This window comes from Cataglyphis hispanica, chromosome 14 (assembly GCF_021464435.1).
Source record: "Cataglyphis hispanica isolate Lineage 1 chromosome 14, ULB_Chis1_1.0, whole genome shotgun sequence".
In the NCBI taxonomy this organism is placed as follows: domain Eukaryota; kingdom Metazoa; phylum Arthropoda; class Insecta; order Hymenoptera; family Formicidae; genus Cataglyphis; species Cataglyphis hispanica.
The window spans coordinates 4,662,164-4,678,633 of NC_065967.1; the positions used below are offsets into that span (position 1 = coordinate 4,662,164).

Sequence of the window (16,470 nt, forward strand, 5' to 3'; positions counted from 1 at the left end):
ATTTTTTTGACAATAAAATAAAGAAAAACAAAAAATAAAAATAAATAAAATATACATATATCGTATTTAATATACATATTTTTCTTTCGATAAATTATTTAATAATTAATTTTAAATTAATAAGCTTTTAATAAATAACTTTTTTTTTTATATAATTTGCAAATAAAAAATAATTGCATGTTTTTTAACTGTTTTAACTTGTAGTGAAAATAATCAATTCAAGTTTAATTTACCATATTTTTAAATGCTCGATGAAAGATCTTTCTTTTTCTCCTTCTCTGATATCTAAATGAAATTTATAAAACAAATTAATAGATTTAATTAATCCATTTGAAAATATATACAATATATAAAGCATGAGATTTTAGATACGCCTCTTTAATGACGCACTCTCTCTCTTTCTCTCTCCTCAGCAAAATTAAATCCAATTCTTTAAAATGTAATATTCAACAATTACTTTCATTTTCCTTCCGCCTCCGCTTAAATCGAGACGACGGCGTCAGTAGTATTAGTTCCAAGATTTGTTGTTGCACAATATTAGCATGGCGCGTCCGCCTTATTGCTGAATCAAAAGAAGAAACGCCGCAAGTTTCTCTCTCGAAAAGATGTTGCTCTTTAATTAAAACGTCGCGGCGTAGGGAGCGGAAGGAAGGAGGCGGCAGGAGGATGGAGAAACGCGAAGGGGCAAGAGCGGTGAGGTTAACCAACGTGGTGATGGTGGTGGTGGTGGAGGAGAAGCCAGAGTCGACCGGATGACGGGGTCCGGGGTCACGGATGGGCGGCGGCAGGACTGGTTTCGGACCAGTCAAGAGAAGAAGAGGAGCTCGCTGCTCTATCTACTCGGGCTTTACGCGCCGCGCTATACCGGGTGGGAAAGTCGAAACAGCCGACCGACCGTCCATGAGAAGATCGAATCTCGGAGGATCATCGTTTTTGTGAGGGACATCGGTGATTGTTGCGAGACGCGTATTCGAGATAAAAGCGTCGAGCTGTTCGATTCCTTTTAAATTTTTTCTCTTCTCTCGATATGTCATCCGCGTCCATCACGCATTCCCGCGTTATGAAACGCGTGGAACTCGTTAAATATTCATTATATTACGATTAACAAGTGAGGGTATCATTAAGAAAGAATTTTCGAGTACCTTGATTAGATAACAGCCTGTTATATTGCTTAATTACTAATGAGTGACGAAAATGAACCACGAATTATTTTTTATAACTATTAATAATTACGCGAGAGAAATAATACAAAAAAAAAATATTTGTTAACGAAGTAAAAAAAGCAACATGGAATGAAGGCCGGTGATTAACAGATTGTCACATAATTCCGCTGCATCATTGAAATATCTTACGTTCATGTAACTCGGATTCTTCGAGTCAAAATATTGAAGATTAATGCGTTGAACGTGCAACATATCTAAACCTGCGATTACGACTAACGCGGAAACGGGCGGGCCTTTATCGGACACGTCGAAAACGCGTGCCGCTCGCTTTCCGGTTCACGGCATCGTTCTCCGTCTGGAGAAATGTACCGTTGAAGCACGCAGAAGCTCGGAGAAGAACGGGGGGCCCGGGTCGAACTCGTAAGGACGTTGACCGATGAATACGGCCAGGAGAATCGGTCCTGGGTCCAGGATCGACGAGCGCAGCTTCTCTCGCTTCTCTCCGCGATAGCAATATATTTCGCAAAAAGAGGATAACCAACCGCGAAGCGAAAATCGTTAGGAATGCTCTGCGCAAATAGAATGTTTTAACGTCCGGTAGGTACGAAATTATGAACACGAGAAAATGGCAAATGTAAGATCGTCGGCAATCTTAATCCTTGCTATCTTGGAAACGCTAGAAATATATATTCGACAAGCTTAAAGAATACTAATGCATTGCACGATGTGTAGTAAATTCCAATTTTATCAAAGAAATATTATTTGTCGAATTTTATAGAAATTAGAATTCTAATTCAATTCAATTATTAGTGATTTTACATTAAAATTTTCTAAATTACAGTATATATGTTATATATATTTTTTTATTTAATTATATAACTATATCAGATGTCTTAATGATCTTATAATTATAATATTAATTATTAGAGTTATATATCTCTTTTTTTATTACATTCTATCATACTTCTCACTATCAGTCTTCTCTCTCTACTTATTCATTTACTATTTATGAATCAAAAGTTCTTGATAATAAAGATAAACATGACTTGAAATCCAATTTCATTCCGTTATTCTGATCGCATTATATTACAACGAAAAACTATTTTTTCTCGTCCCAGTGAGTATAGACGACAGTAATTTCAAAAGTGACTCTATTTCATCATGACAGGAGAGAGAGAGAGAGAGAGAGAAAGATAAGAAAAAAAAACGAAAAGACGTCATCGTGATGAGACAGGAAAGATCTTAATAACGAGAAAACGAGGAAAAATTACTATTCGCAGCGGTATGCCTCAGTTGGCCAGCGCATAATGATTTAGTGCACTTGTGTTGCATTCGCGCTGCGCCAGAAACCTCCTTCCAGCGAGAGCGGAAGCGAAGGGTGAACGCGACCGAGCTCTCCTCCGCATCATGATTCGGGAGATGCATCCTTCTGCGAGAAAAAGACGAGAGGGGGTGGGGGGGGGGATGGGATGGGATGCAACGAGAGCTGTCATGACAAATTATCCTCGAAAACAAACGGCTGGAAGGGAAACAAAAGTGCACGACGCGCCGAATGATGAATTAATGCGGCTGTCTTTTTTTTTTTCACGCCTGTCCGTAACCGTCCGGTCGTGATAACGAAAACAGAAAGATGTACTCGGTTTAACTCGATCATCGCAATAGCAAATGTGTTCTTTCTTTGATATATTTTCAATTCCAAATTAAATTTTTATTTTTATTAATTGACATATTTCATTCTATTTTAATCTGTTCGATTAATTAGGAATTATACTGCTAAATGTACTAATAATATTTACGCGTGTATCGCAATTATTATTCCTTCGATTTTTCCTGCGGTACATTATTCATATGCATTAATAGCGTGAATTTTTTCATGTAATCTCCGAAATTAGATTCTAATTTAGAAAATGATTCGATCGGCAGCGAATATTTACACGTACGCGGCAGATCGTTGAGTGTGCTCTAATATCATTTAGAAATGGTGTATCGCATGATATGCAAAGCGAGAAGTGCATAACGAATTTAATGCACTATGGCAAGTCTCTCTGTTTCTGTTTTCTTCTCTTTTCCTTCGTTCCCTTCTCTCTCTCTCTCTCTCTCTCTCTTTGTCGATGATTTCATTTTGTCGAGTGATGCAAGCAAAATCGATCGTGCGAAAAGATGGTTCACTAGGTCACCATTCTTTTCACGTTCAATAAAAAGCCCGCGATTCACCGTCGTAAATAGTTGCTTGCCGTATATATCTCGATATAATATTTCATGGAAATACACGACGCGGATACACGATGCTCGAATGTTGATAAACACAAATCTTGGTTTATTTTATTTACTTTAACAAATCTTGATTTTTATATGTTTCGGTTTACAGTGAAAAAATATGTATAAATTCAGGTACGCAAAATATATCCCTCGAATGATATTATTTGAAAACTAGTATCTGACAGAGTGGAAAATTCAAGAAACAAAGCGATTCTCTGAGCTTTCTTGACCGAGGAATTTTGAGCGTCGAGACGACGAAAATGAACCACGAATTATTTTTTATAACTATTAATAATTACGCGAGAGAAATAATACAAAAAAAAATATTTGTTAACGAAGTAATTTCTTAAAGGCTTTTGCGCGTTTACGTATTATCATTGCGGAATTTCATTTCCAGACGTCACACAGTTCATCGTCTTTTTTTATTCCTCCCGCGTGTTGCGTCGTGATCCCTTTAATCCGCGCACCCTTTGATCTGTTCTTTCTCTCTCTCTCTCTCTCTCTCTCTCTCTCTCTCTCTCTCTTTTGCTCAGTGAGAGATATTTATCCCGTAATTTCGGATAATCGATGCGACAAAAGGGACGGCAAACTCATAATAAAATTCCACATCCGCGAGACATAATCACGCGTGCTGTGCGCCTTTGATTATAATTACATTCGACGCAATTATATTAACTCGGGCAAAAATATCAAATTTTTCATATTTTCATAATTATGAAAACATAAAGATTAATAAGTGAAAATTATTCTCTCGCATCACGTTTCTTGTTTTTTTGCCACATTTATAATATCCTTTGTTTTCATTTTAATATTAATATTAACATATCCTAATACCTTCATTTTATATAACTCTTTATGTTAAATAAATAACGCACATATTAATTATACTGCTGAAAATAAGCCACGAGAGAATAACACGTACGTTTCCCACTTTTCCACGAAAAGAAGGAAAATAGCGGTAGACTGATCAAGAAAAAAAAAATAAATAAACGGGATGACAAACAAAAGAATAAACGGACATTTTTCAGACCCCAGTAGAGGGGACACATCGCGACGGAGACGGAGCGAAACAGGTAATTCGGCAAACCAGACAATGTAAGGACGATATAGGAGGAGCGTCGAGATCCTCCGGGATGATCCCGAGGGATGAATAGAAACGATCCTGTTTATCTCAGTTCTCCCACCCTCGCCTGTCTGCTTCTCCTTCCTTCCCCCCTCCCCTCTGGCTCGCCGTCTAAACCTCGCCTGGTGACGACACAAGCAATATGCTACTCGTGGATTTTTATAAGCGTCGACTTTCCTCCCTTCTTCGTCATTCTCATCTCGTTCCTCGCGTCCCATTCTGCTATTCCTGTTCGCCTTTTCTTCCACTTCTTCCACCTTCCCCCTCTATTCCACCTGGCAAACTATCTCGGAATCTCGACCTCAACGACTGCTGAGAGGTCGTCTAGAGACTGGACCAGCACCTTCGTCGCCCTGGGAGTTCTAACTCGGAACTTTCCCATCCTCTCTCCTGATCTCCCCCCCCCTCCCTCCCCTTCCCTCGCTTTCTCTATGGGTTTTGCTTCCTACCAAGAATGTACCCATTGTGTCTTAAGAGCTGACCTACTAGTTACCTGCTTGTATCGGTCCTCCGCTTCGTTCCTTTACTTTGAACTTGACAATAATATATATATATATATATATATATATATATATATATATATATATATATATATATATAGATCTTTTCATATAATAAAAATTTTTAAATAATAACACACACACACACACACATATATATGTAAAAAATATATATGTAAAAAATATGCTTCTATTCTTTGTGTCTTATCAGTTTAATTCTAGTCTATTTAGGCGCGCAATAAAAAAATATGTAAAGCTGCTGACACTCACCTCGCAGGATCTGATAAAGGAAGACCTTGATGTGGTCCGGGCTGAGATGCTGTGGGCTCACGATAATCTTATGCAGGTCGCTCTGGAGCAGCTCGGTGATCACATATCTGTATCGCGCGGCTCGTTAAGGAATTTATCGATTATGATCGCTCGCGTATTATGCTAAGTCGTGTCACGCGCGTGCACGCGTCAACGATCGGCAATTAGCAGGTGATTCTCCTTCCCGGATCATTACGTCGCACCTGTAGAACAGATCGACTAATCTCGCGTGCGATGACTTAATCCCACTTAATAATCCGCCGGCTCCATTTTTGGCATGTCAAATATAAGATAATATCGCAAAAAGAGCCACGATTCTAAATGCCTTAATTTTTAAATTTTATCTAGTTTTTGTTTTTTTTTTTTTACAGATAAAAGATGTTTACTGTTTTATTATGTGAATATTAATTTTTATGTTGAAATAAAATATTAAATTGTATCTGCGCAGAATATTAATTGGAGCATTAATTAACATATGATAAAGTAAATTTAATTGAGTTGTTATTTTATTTCGTGTTTAATAATAATTACTTTCTCGATGTTTATCATGAATATGATAAATAATATTTTATTATTGTTATCATTATATGTAGATTCTTTATTACTATATAATTTCATATATATCTTTATTCATTATCCGAATGATATTTTATTGTCCGCTTAATTGAAGTAAATAAAATAATAATTATTACATATAGATCTTTAAAGCAGACGAATTTTTCGCACATCGCGACACACGCAACAGCCACCGCGAATAATCCGTCACCGAGTCATACCAATCCATCAACGTCCGGCATAAAAACGCAATCGCGCTGTAACGCGGTGTAAAGTAACACGATCGTTCCGTCGTGAAATATCTGTGTCACGTGTGCGGTCGAGAGAGTTAATATTTTCGCGTTCAGTTGATTTATAGTCAATATGAATGCATTTGGCGAATGACCCGAGCACGCATCCGATCGCCCGGAATAACGTAGCAGATAATGAATATCGATGTACATTCTCGATGGTATCTACTTGCCTGCTGCTGACAGTGATCGAATCGGCTTGTAATGAATACGATTGTCGATGATCATAATGCCAAGAGAGAGTCTGCGTGTTACGCAGACATTACCTATCGCTATCGGGAGATATGATTTTGCGAAGACGAAAGAGAAATTAATACCGAAATATATTAATAAAAAAAATCGCAGTCTTAAAAGACAAAGGTCAAAATTCGATGAAATTCTTTCGTCTTGATATCAATGTTGATTTTATTTCTCTGTCCATAGAAAATTTTTCTTCATCAATGTGAAAAAAAGTGATAATCTCGGTAAAAATAAAAAATGAAAAATTGTTTTTATTTATATGCACTGTCACAATTTTTTTTAACTGTGTCTAAAAATCGTTCTTTTCGACATAAGAAATTAAATGTAAAAAGAAATGTGTATGTACAAAATTAAGTTATGTTTATTCATACGATTTTATTAAAAACAATATTGTTTTGCCGCGGAAATCTCAAGGATATGATTTCGAATCGCGAGCACAATATGATGAGGGATGGCACGACATCGTGTGACATAATTCGATCCCGAAAACTCACTTTCGCGCAAACGAGCGTACGGAAGACGACATTCAAGAGCATATCGAGAGAGCTGAGAGAACGAAATAATATAATGGCGGAATGAGGTCGACCGGATAAGCTGGAATGCAGGTAGAGGCTGCCGTGGCGCGAACCTGGTATGCAAGTCAAAAGAGAAAGAGAGTGAGAGTGAGAAAGAGACAGAGGCTGCGAGAAGTCTAACTTGACTTAAAGAGAGAACTTGGAATCAGGATTCAAAAACCGTCACAACAATCTTAATAACTAATCTTGATAACATTTCATCGCTTTTTACATAGAATCACAGGATTTATTTTTTCTTAATGAAATTATTTATTATTTAAAATTATTGACAAGTATTCGAGAACTGTTATTGCCCTCACTGTCACATATATGCAGTGTCAGACTAAGTTTCGATCAATTTCGATTGCGATCAAAGAGACTCGAGAGTACGTCCGATTCCCTTTGAATTATCAACCCTTGACGTTTCGATTTTGCGATGCGAAGCGAGGCAACATATTGTCCATAGTGTTTGTGACGCATAATTATCGTTTGATAATTGAAGGGTTGAGAAAGATACATGAAATATACCAACGTTATCGAAAGCCGTAAATAGTGAAGAATACAAGAAAAAGAACGGGTTTTTATTTTAATCTGGAGACACATTGATCATCTTCGGGTTATAAATGATTGAAATTATTTTTATTCCGTTTTTACGAGTTTTCTATAAAATGCTGTCTGTGTATCTAAAGCGTTTAAATATAAAATAAAGTTTAATGAAAGAGACTTGCTAATTGAAAATAGAAAGTAAATTAGTTCTCAGATAAATTTTATGTGATAGAGTTCGATGTGAAAGTTTATTTTAAAATAATTTTGTACTCTTAATCGTACGCGAAATATCAATATTATTAATGAAATTTTATTTTATGATTGAATAAAAAATGTTTTCTAGGTTCTTTATCAAAATTTATAATAAATATTTCAACAATTTTTATTACCAGAACAAAGTTTTATATTTCGAAAGTTTCGTATCTCTTTTACGGCGTAAAAAGTTTTGGATAACTAAAAGATTTATCTCGACGAGTGCTCGATCTCGAACTGAACTTTACGATTACAGGAATACGATATCTCTTTGCTACGTCGAAATAACATCTCTATTGCTGTTTCAGGGCATGATTGATGGCCTTTGCATGTTTTTCGACGCAAACAACCGCGACATCTCGCCGGAAAAATCATGTCAAGGTTCGCCGAGAAGGGTGAGTGAGTTTTTGATTCTGCTTTCTTAAATCATCCTAAGCGATTTCTCTTTATCTCTCTCATTAAAGAAAAGAAAATTTCTTCCTATCAAAATTGTTTAAAATTAGTAAAAATATTCGTCGAAATCGAAACCAAACTTTTATTCTAGCTTGACGATATAAGAGAAAATAAATTTCGTTACTTTGCTTACGCATCATTCGCAAATTCTTTTTTTATTTTCATCACGATTCTTTTATCTGAAAATATAAGAATCTGTGTTAATTATATATTAATATGAAGAAATGTTTTTTTCTTTCCCATTTGACAGTCGTGAAGGCGACAACGCGATAGATGAGAAGAGATAGTCTTCGCGCGCCGAAGAGTTTTCCGGAAACTCGAAAAAGATCAGACTGAGAGGAAATTGTCAGGGGATATATCTTCCCCGACAGGGAGAGAAAGGATTTAAAGTCTCGAAAGGTGTAACCATCCGACTGATCTTTTCGGGGAGTCCAAAAATGATTAAAATCTCGATATTTTTTCGCGAAAAAAGATCTTCCCGAAATATTTGTCCAAGAAATCTATCGTTAAAAAAATAACACGATTAACGCGAGCGTCGTATAAAAATCTATTAATATGAAAAGATATGTTCTCTCTGCGTTAAAAAATATGAGGCGAATCGATGAGAGAGCTTTTGGCAAAAGCTCGACATTGCGTTGTCGGCAGCAACATTGTGCAACGCGCTTAAGGCACCGCCGCACGATTGGCGGATCGATGCGTGCCTGCCTGCCTGCCTCCTGGTAGGTACGTCGACCGGTTCCTGGACAAAGCGAGAGTTGCCCCTAGCATCATCTCTCTGCCAGCACTCCGCTCCGCGCCGAGCCGAGCCGAGCCGAGCCAGCGCGAAGGGAATTGAGTATCCTGTCGTTTTCTCCCGTCTTTCCTTCCCTTTCGATCTTTCCTTCCCTCTTCTTTCTTCATTCCCCTCGCCCTCTTTTCTTGTCCGGTATTGCTCACTTGAGGAAGAGCCTGGAAGACTCTGGATATGTGCGAATTCGCTCCCGTATCTCGCAAATAAGTCGCGATATATTGGATCATTTGACGTGTTTTTATAATTTATTATATTAATAATAATATTAATAATTTATAATAATTTATAATAAATTATAAAAACACATGAAATGACCCAATACTTTTTAATTCGCGCACGCGCGCAATCATTAAGGCTTTAAGTTATTTTAGCAATGACAGAAATCATATGTTAATTATATCTTTGATGAAATTTTCTATTATCTTCATATTTAGAGCGCGAGTTAAAATTCGATATCGGGTAGAGTATCAGACGAGAGAGTATCGGGTTACTCGCGTACTTCTAGAGCTTCTATATCACTTGGGGACAAACATCGGCGGTAACCTTTTAGATTATTTGTTGACTGGACTGGGTAACAAAGAAGTAGCCAACAATAAAAATGAAGACGAGGTTGATGTTTATGATGATGATGATGGAGGAGGCTTAGACTCTGAGGTGTTCGAGCAAGGCCGATCCAGCTCGTCCGACCGGTCAACCGAGTTCGAACTCGACTCGCGTGAATGACTTTGAAAGACCGACAGAGGGAAAAAGAGATAGAGAACTCTTGACCATATCATGCCAAAAAAAAATTGCGAATTTAAAGCTATGCCGATTTGAAGGAAATTACCGTGAAATTCAAATAAACTCGATTTGTTCTTGATGACTTCGTGGAAAATAATAAAAAATACTTTACTGACAAGAAACATATTAATTAAAAAATATTATATATATCTTTATCATGAAAAAAAAGTAATTAATATTTTTAATTTATTTAAAGACAAAAATTTGTAAATAATTTGCATCGTTATCTAATACGTTCACATAAACGCGTGTCATCGTCTAAAATCTAATTGATAATATTTATTAATATGACTTTGAAAGAATGATTAATGTACCAAAGTATACAGTAAGCGATTAATTATACCCGCGACATACCGGGCTCCGTTTAAAAACTGGGAGAGAAGTGCATACAGAATAAGTTCCCGCGATTTTTCCTACCGATTTTTCTTCCCTCAGGGAGTCACATGCTCACTCCTGATTTTGCATACATTTAAATACTTTCGCGATGAATCTCGTCGACGATGCAGACACCCGGTATAAATTTCGAATCGCGACGTCTATTTAGCGTAAGCAAAATGCAAGTCCGCCGCGTGTGGAGATAAGTTTTTTTTGCGCGCGTCGCTTTTAATCAACATATTCCACGTCTCAGAATTAAAGACACATCAAGATATCAATATTCAAGTCTTGGCGATAAATCCTTTGCGATGCCGATTCCGATCCTCTAAATTAAAAGTTTCCTGCACCTCCTCAAAACTGCAGCACTCTGTCAGAACCCTCGTCAGTAAGTAGAAATAGAAATCGATTCCGGATATGACGTATTACTCGTAATGTCGTAAAAAAAAAACGTGAATGATCTCTTCTCATTTTTGATGTTATAGAATTCGTCTATATATAAAAAAAAAACCAATTAATCTAGTCTTTCGTGAGAATACACGATTAAAAGTTGTACTCTTTATTTTTCCTCTACAAATACCATAAGTCACGAAGCATAAAATAGAAAAATTTAGATTAAATATAATTTTAAAAACTCTGATTTGACTTTTTTACAGACTTAATTTCAATTTCAATTTCCTTTGGAATGAATTTATTAGGATATTTAAGATATTTAAGGATGGATTTTATGTTATGATTATTTAAATTAATAATAAATTATTTTAATAATAAAAAAATAAATAACTATAAAACTTTGAAAAAATCCAAATATTTAATAAATGAAAATGTGAAAAGTGAGAAAAAAATTATTCCGATCACTTTAGCTTCAGTTGTGTCTCTAAAAGAATTGTACTAAAATCATATCTCGAAAGTATATAGAGATTCTTATAAAGGAATACTAAATGTCACTAAAGATTTAAAACTTCTCTTCATATTCCTCCAAAACTTATTTCTTTCGTAAAATCTCTAAATTTGTAAAGCCAGTTGTTGTGTTTCTGATATTCCGTTATGAATTTCAGAAACTTCTCTTATAAGGCTTCATCCATTAAAAAATTAAATCGACAAAACAAAGTTGGAATTTATTACTCTTATAATTATCGTGAATTAAAGGCGCCAAGGTAAAACATGAGATAATAATGCATCTCTGCAAAATATTGAATGAACTTTTCATTTAATTAAGAGATAATATGATTTTTAATTAACTGATCATTCAAAGCTAATCATCTCTCTCTCTCTCTCTCTCTCTCTTTCTTTTCCTTTCATTCGTATAAATTGAAATTATAATAATTACTCAGAATGATGGCTATTCGATAAAATTTTACATACGCATGCTAAACGAGAAGGGAAAATGGAAGGAAACGAAACGAGAGGTAAAACGCGAACAAAGAACGAAGAACCCTCTACAGCCCGACCAAAAACTCCACGTGCGATCGATATCCACAGAGCGCGATACTCGATACGCCTCGAAGAAGCTGAACGCGGTAGGAAGCTGTAATCAGCCACGGAAATATAAAACCAAATATTGCAACGAGCTTCTCGCATTTCAGATCCGGCAGAATTATTGCAAATAATTTTAATTCAACATACAGCTTTTCATCTTTTTCTTTTTTTCCTTTTAGCAAAATTCTTGACGCATAAATTGAAATTAATGTACAATTAAACATCGCGCATTTATAGCTGATAAAGATCAGATCAATCGCGGAGAGGAGTTCCTCTTTATATAATATCTGACTTTAAAAAATTATATCGGAAAAAATAAGAACACAAAAATTTTCTACCTGATAGCTGATATATTTTTATTTTCCTACAGATTGAGTAAACGTTGTACTGGTTTAGGAATCCTTAAACGATATCGCTTCCGCGCCTTAGGCCTTAGATAACGTCTGTGTCCATGGATAATCAATAAAATTCTATCCTCTCTCTTCCTTTCATCCTTTCTCACTCTTTCCTGACGGCGCGTCGATCTTCGAGATATTCCAGAAGAAAGGACGAAAAAAAAAAAAAACATTCGCCCTACCAACCGTACGATTTATTTAAAAATTAAATCGCTTAAATCGAGTCTCAAAAATTTCTTTTCAGCACAAAAGGTGAAGCAATTTTTCGAATAAATCGTTCATTAATTTCAAATCCATTAATTTCGATAAAAGTTAATTGAAATTTAATAAAATTCGTATTAAACTGATATAAATACGGATTCATAAGGTATTTTCCTCTTTATTGTAAGATTTTTTACTTGCAGTTTTTTGTGCGCGTGACTTTATCATTTAATGTGTCGTGCGCGTTACAAAGTGTCCTCATTATTAGCGCGTGTTCTAAATGCAGCGCATCGATACTCAAAGGGAATAACCGCGTAAAAAGGGATGATCAAAGAAAAGATAGAAAATTATTTACATCCCATGTTTACGTGAAAAAAAAGTTGAATCGTTGCAATGTATATGCGTTTCTTGTTCTTTCTTCAATGTATATCGTTTCGTTTTTAAATGCATGACTTTTAGAAATTTGATTATAAATATATCTATATAATACCTTTTTTTATATTAATATAATTTTGATTTACGAAATTACTTACATTTAATTGTAAATAAAATATTATTTCAAGATTCATAAATCCACATTTAGAAAAGGAAATTTATTAAAAAAATCATCGAGAAAAACCGAATTTTGAAATGAAAATTAAATTTTATTTTAAAATCCATTTTGTCATTCATGTTTATCTTCTATTTAATACAAATAACAAGTTTCTTTTTAATTACTTTAAGTAGCAGGTATTCGGTTCAATCTTGTTTCTTTATCATTTCTAGAAATAAAAATTACATAATCACGCGGATAATCATAAAAGGATATATGACATTCATTACATTGCAATTTAATTAGGGTATAAATCAATCGTTAATATTAAATTAAACGTAATACATCAAAAAGAGAAATCCCGCGTTATAAATGGACGAAGCCCCCTCCTTTTCTCTCTCTCTCTCGCTTTCCAATATACATTATTTCTAATACATCAGAAAATTCTCGTCTTTCGCAAGTAGATAGTGACGTGGGAACCCGTGAGCGCGTGCCCACGCATGCGTGCGTGCGATTCGCATCGAACAGTCAGAGATACGCCCCCGCGCCTCCACCGGATATATATTTGTTAATAAGCAACGTAAATCCGATCTCTCTTTTGCCGTAAAGAAATGGAAACATCTCGTTGTGCATCATCTTAGATATCATCGAGTTAATTGCGCGAGTTGGATATTCAAGTAAAACGATAATCATCGATCGAGAATTAATTGATAACGCGCGAAGACATTCTCGGCAAGAGACTTTCGATGATCCACGAAGTCGTGAGAAAAAATTAGTTTGGAGAAAATTTCTTACTCTTTGTAAATTTAATATATTCGCGTGTTTATTAAAAAAATTTACACCTGTTTTATTATTAATCAAATTTTCTTGCAATTTTTTAAAATTGTTATCGTGCATGTTCAGGAAATATAAAAATTATAACAATATAATTTTAAAAATCGTGGAACAAGAGAAATCATGATATTTTTCTGTAATAATATTACATTTTACCAGAAAATATTGCGATTATTCAAATATTTTAATGCACAAACAAATGCATAATTTATCACTTTTACAGTAATAAATATCCTAATATCGTTATATTCCACTTTTACAATAAATATTGTAAAAAGAGACTGTATTTCTCACGTAATTTGTAGCGTGAAATTTTCTTTGTGCGAATCGCGAAAAAAAGCGGGTAAGTTCGAGCGCGATCTCGGAAATGAAGCGGGCGTTTCCGGGGTACAAACGGGCGGAAATGGACGAGTGCGGATTTCGCGATTACCATAAGGAGACAATGCGAGAGAGATGCGAGCGAAGCGGGCGCGGGGGGGAGAGCCTCGTTTGAGCGCGCCTCTTTCTCGCCGGAAGCTCTTTTTCCGCGCCGGAACCTATCCAGGTCGACGAGAGGCGTTTTTCGTTCTCACCGCTCGCCCGATCGCCCGCCCGCCCGTCCGCCCTCTCGTCCCCGATTTTCCTCGGCGATTTCCCGCCGAGTGAAACGTGGGAGATCGCGGCGGCGATGTGCAATGTGACGCAACTGCCGGTGTGCATCACGTTGCACATTGAAAACTCGAGACGTCACACTATGGCCATGATAGGAAGTGGTCGAGAAAAATCGAGGTTCTTGAAAATTTTTAAATATCAAAAAGCATATGGAGAAATCGTATTCTCCTCTGACACGCTTAATATTTCGCTATTAAATATATATAATCTGAAACAGTTTGATTAATTTCAAAATTCAAAATTTTCGATAAAACATCGCAAATAGTAATATCTCTCTAAAATATTATTTTAATAATAACGTCTTATAAATAGAAAAGGAAAATAAAGAAGAGGAAGGAAGAATATTAATTACGAAAAAAAAAAATTTACGTATTTATATGTATGAAATAATAATACTTTGTTGTTAGTAGATACATATTGCAAAATAAAATGCTTCTCTGAATGCTGACAAAGAGCTACAAAGATATCTATTTCGGGTTAAAATCGTTAAAGTTTCAGTTACATGGATTGAAAATATTATGTACCGCAAAAAATATCAAAACATTAACATAATAAGGGTTACGTACATATGGCGTGAATAAATTAAAGAGAGTGGGCAGCTGTATTGTAATAATGCGGTATTAATACTAATCGATGACGCATAGATTCATTATATTCCTTTCTAGCAAAATCGCGAATATTTATCGATCGATTGTATTTAAATCACGACATGACGATGATATCATTTATACAAGAAACACTTCGTTTATAAAAATGCTTAAATTTTTCAATACTAGCCACTATAATAATAATGAAATTAAGATTTTAAAAAAATTTGTAAATAATTTTAAATTAATTGCGAAAATTACTAAATGTGATATAATCGAATAATTATATTAATAATCAAAATTGTCAATCCATTATATATATTTTTACACTAATTATATGTTTCAAAGAAAAAAGATTATGTTAAGAATAAAAATAAAAAAGATAGTCAAGGAGAATATATCGTAAAATTATTATATTCCAAGAATTTGGCACATTGCGCGCGCGTAATATGACAGATAAAAATAAAAAAAACACGTTGGACTCTAAATTAATGTAAGAACGAGGAAATTAAATCGTCGAAAACGTCGATTAATTATTAAGACCTCAATAATTTAGTAAATATCGCGGACCTAGGGATAAATGAATGAAGGAGAGTTTCCTCGCGAATATATCCTAGGAGAACACTCTTTTGCACGAAAACTTGTTGACTCGGAAGGAAGACAAAGGATTATCGCGAGCAAAAGGGAGAAGCGAAATTAGTTTGCGGTAACCGAGAACTTAGATCGAATCGTCAAACGCGAACCGATCCCGTGTGCAATTAAAACCTCCGTAATTTGAGTCTCGAAGAAAAGCTCAACTTGCCCCGCGAATCCAAGAGTAAGGATGGGATTACCGGAAAAGTCAAATTATCATCAATCACAACTTTAATCGAGAATCTCTTTCTCTTTTTATGCTTTATAGTGCGATAAAATATTAGTATTTAAAATAATGTAATATTTTAATATATGAAATATTTCAACGGAGATATTCTATAATTAAATCAAATACTTAATACTTTTCCAAATAATTAAACAATTTGATTTTGCGTTCCCCTTTTGAAAAAAATTAGTGACGACAAAGATTATATAATTCAAAAATCCGAAGAATTAAGAATCATCTCGTTTTGTTTAATCCTCGCGATATTCGTTAATCGATATTCGTAATCCGCGCACCCGTTACACACGTGCGAACGCACGTGTGTGCCATAATGACAGTCGTAGCGGGGACTGAAAATTTTTCCCGGCCGTATCGTTTTTCCCGATGCCGCGATACGGGCGTATGCAAACGATCGAGAGAACGTTGCCGCACTGATGCACATGCGGGCCTTCTTTCTTTTCATGTATTACGTGTCTCTTCTACGCACGATAAAAACGTCTGTTGTTCATGCGTAATCGAACCCACATCATTCCAAACGGATATGACGCCTCTACATATGCGACTTTCCTTGTAAATCAAATCGGCCATAATTTTCCGCCGTGCTTTTTTTTAAATCTAGAAAATTTGTCGTATTAATTGCGAAAAGATTCGATGCAATTTTTACTTTCTCCCATGCAACTCGAAACAATTACAATATCTTGCGATTATCAAAACAAAGATGGTGATATGTATTAATAGAAAATAAAATA

General features: G+C 35.3%; 1 protein-coding gene across 1 annotated transcript in view; it reads right to left on the reverse strand.

Moving 5' to 3' along the window:
* LOC126854709 (serine/threonine-protein kinase NLK) overlaps positions 1–16,470 on the reverse strand; it is a 91,210-nt gene that overhangs the window by 24,393 nt on the left and 50,347 nt on the right. Inside the window, exon 4 of the mRNA XM_050601690.1 lies at positions 5,316–5,422. Within this exon, the coding sequence (XP_050457647.1) occupies positions 5,316–5,422 (107 nt within the window). The remainder of the gene's footprint in view (positions 1–5,315; positions 5,423–16,470) is intronic.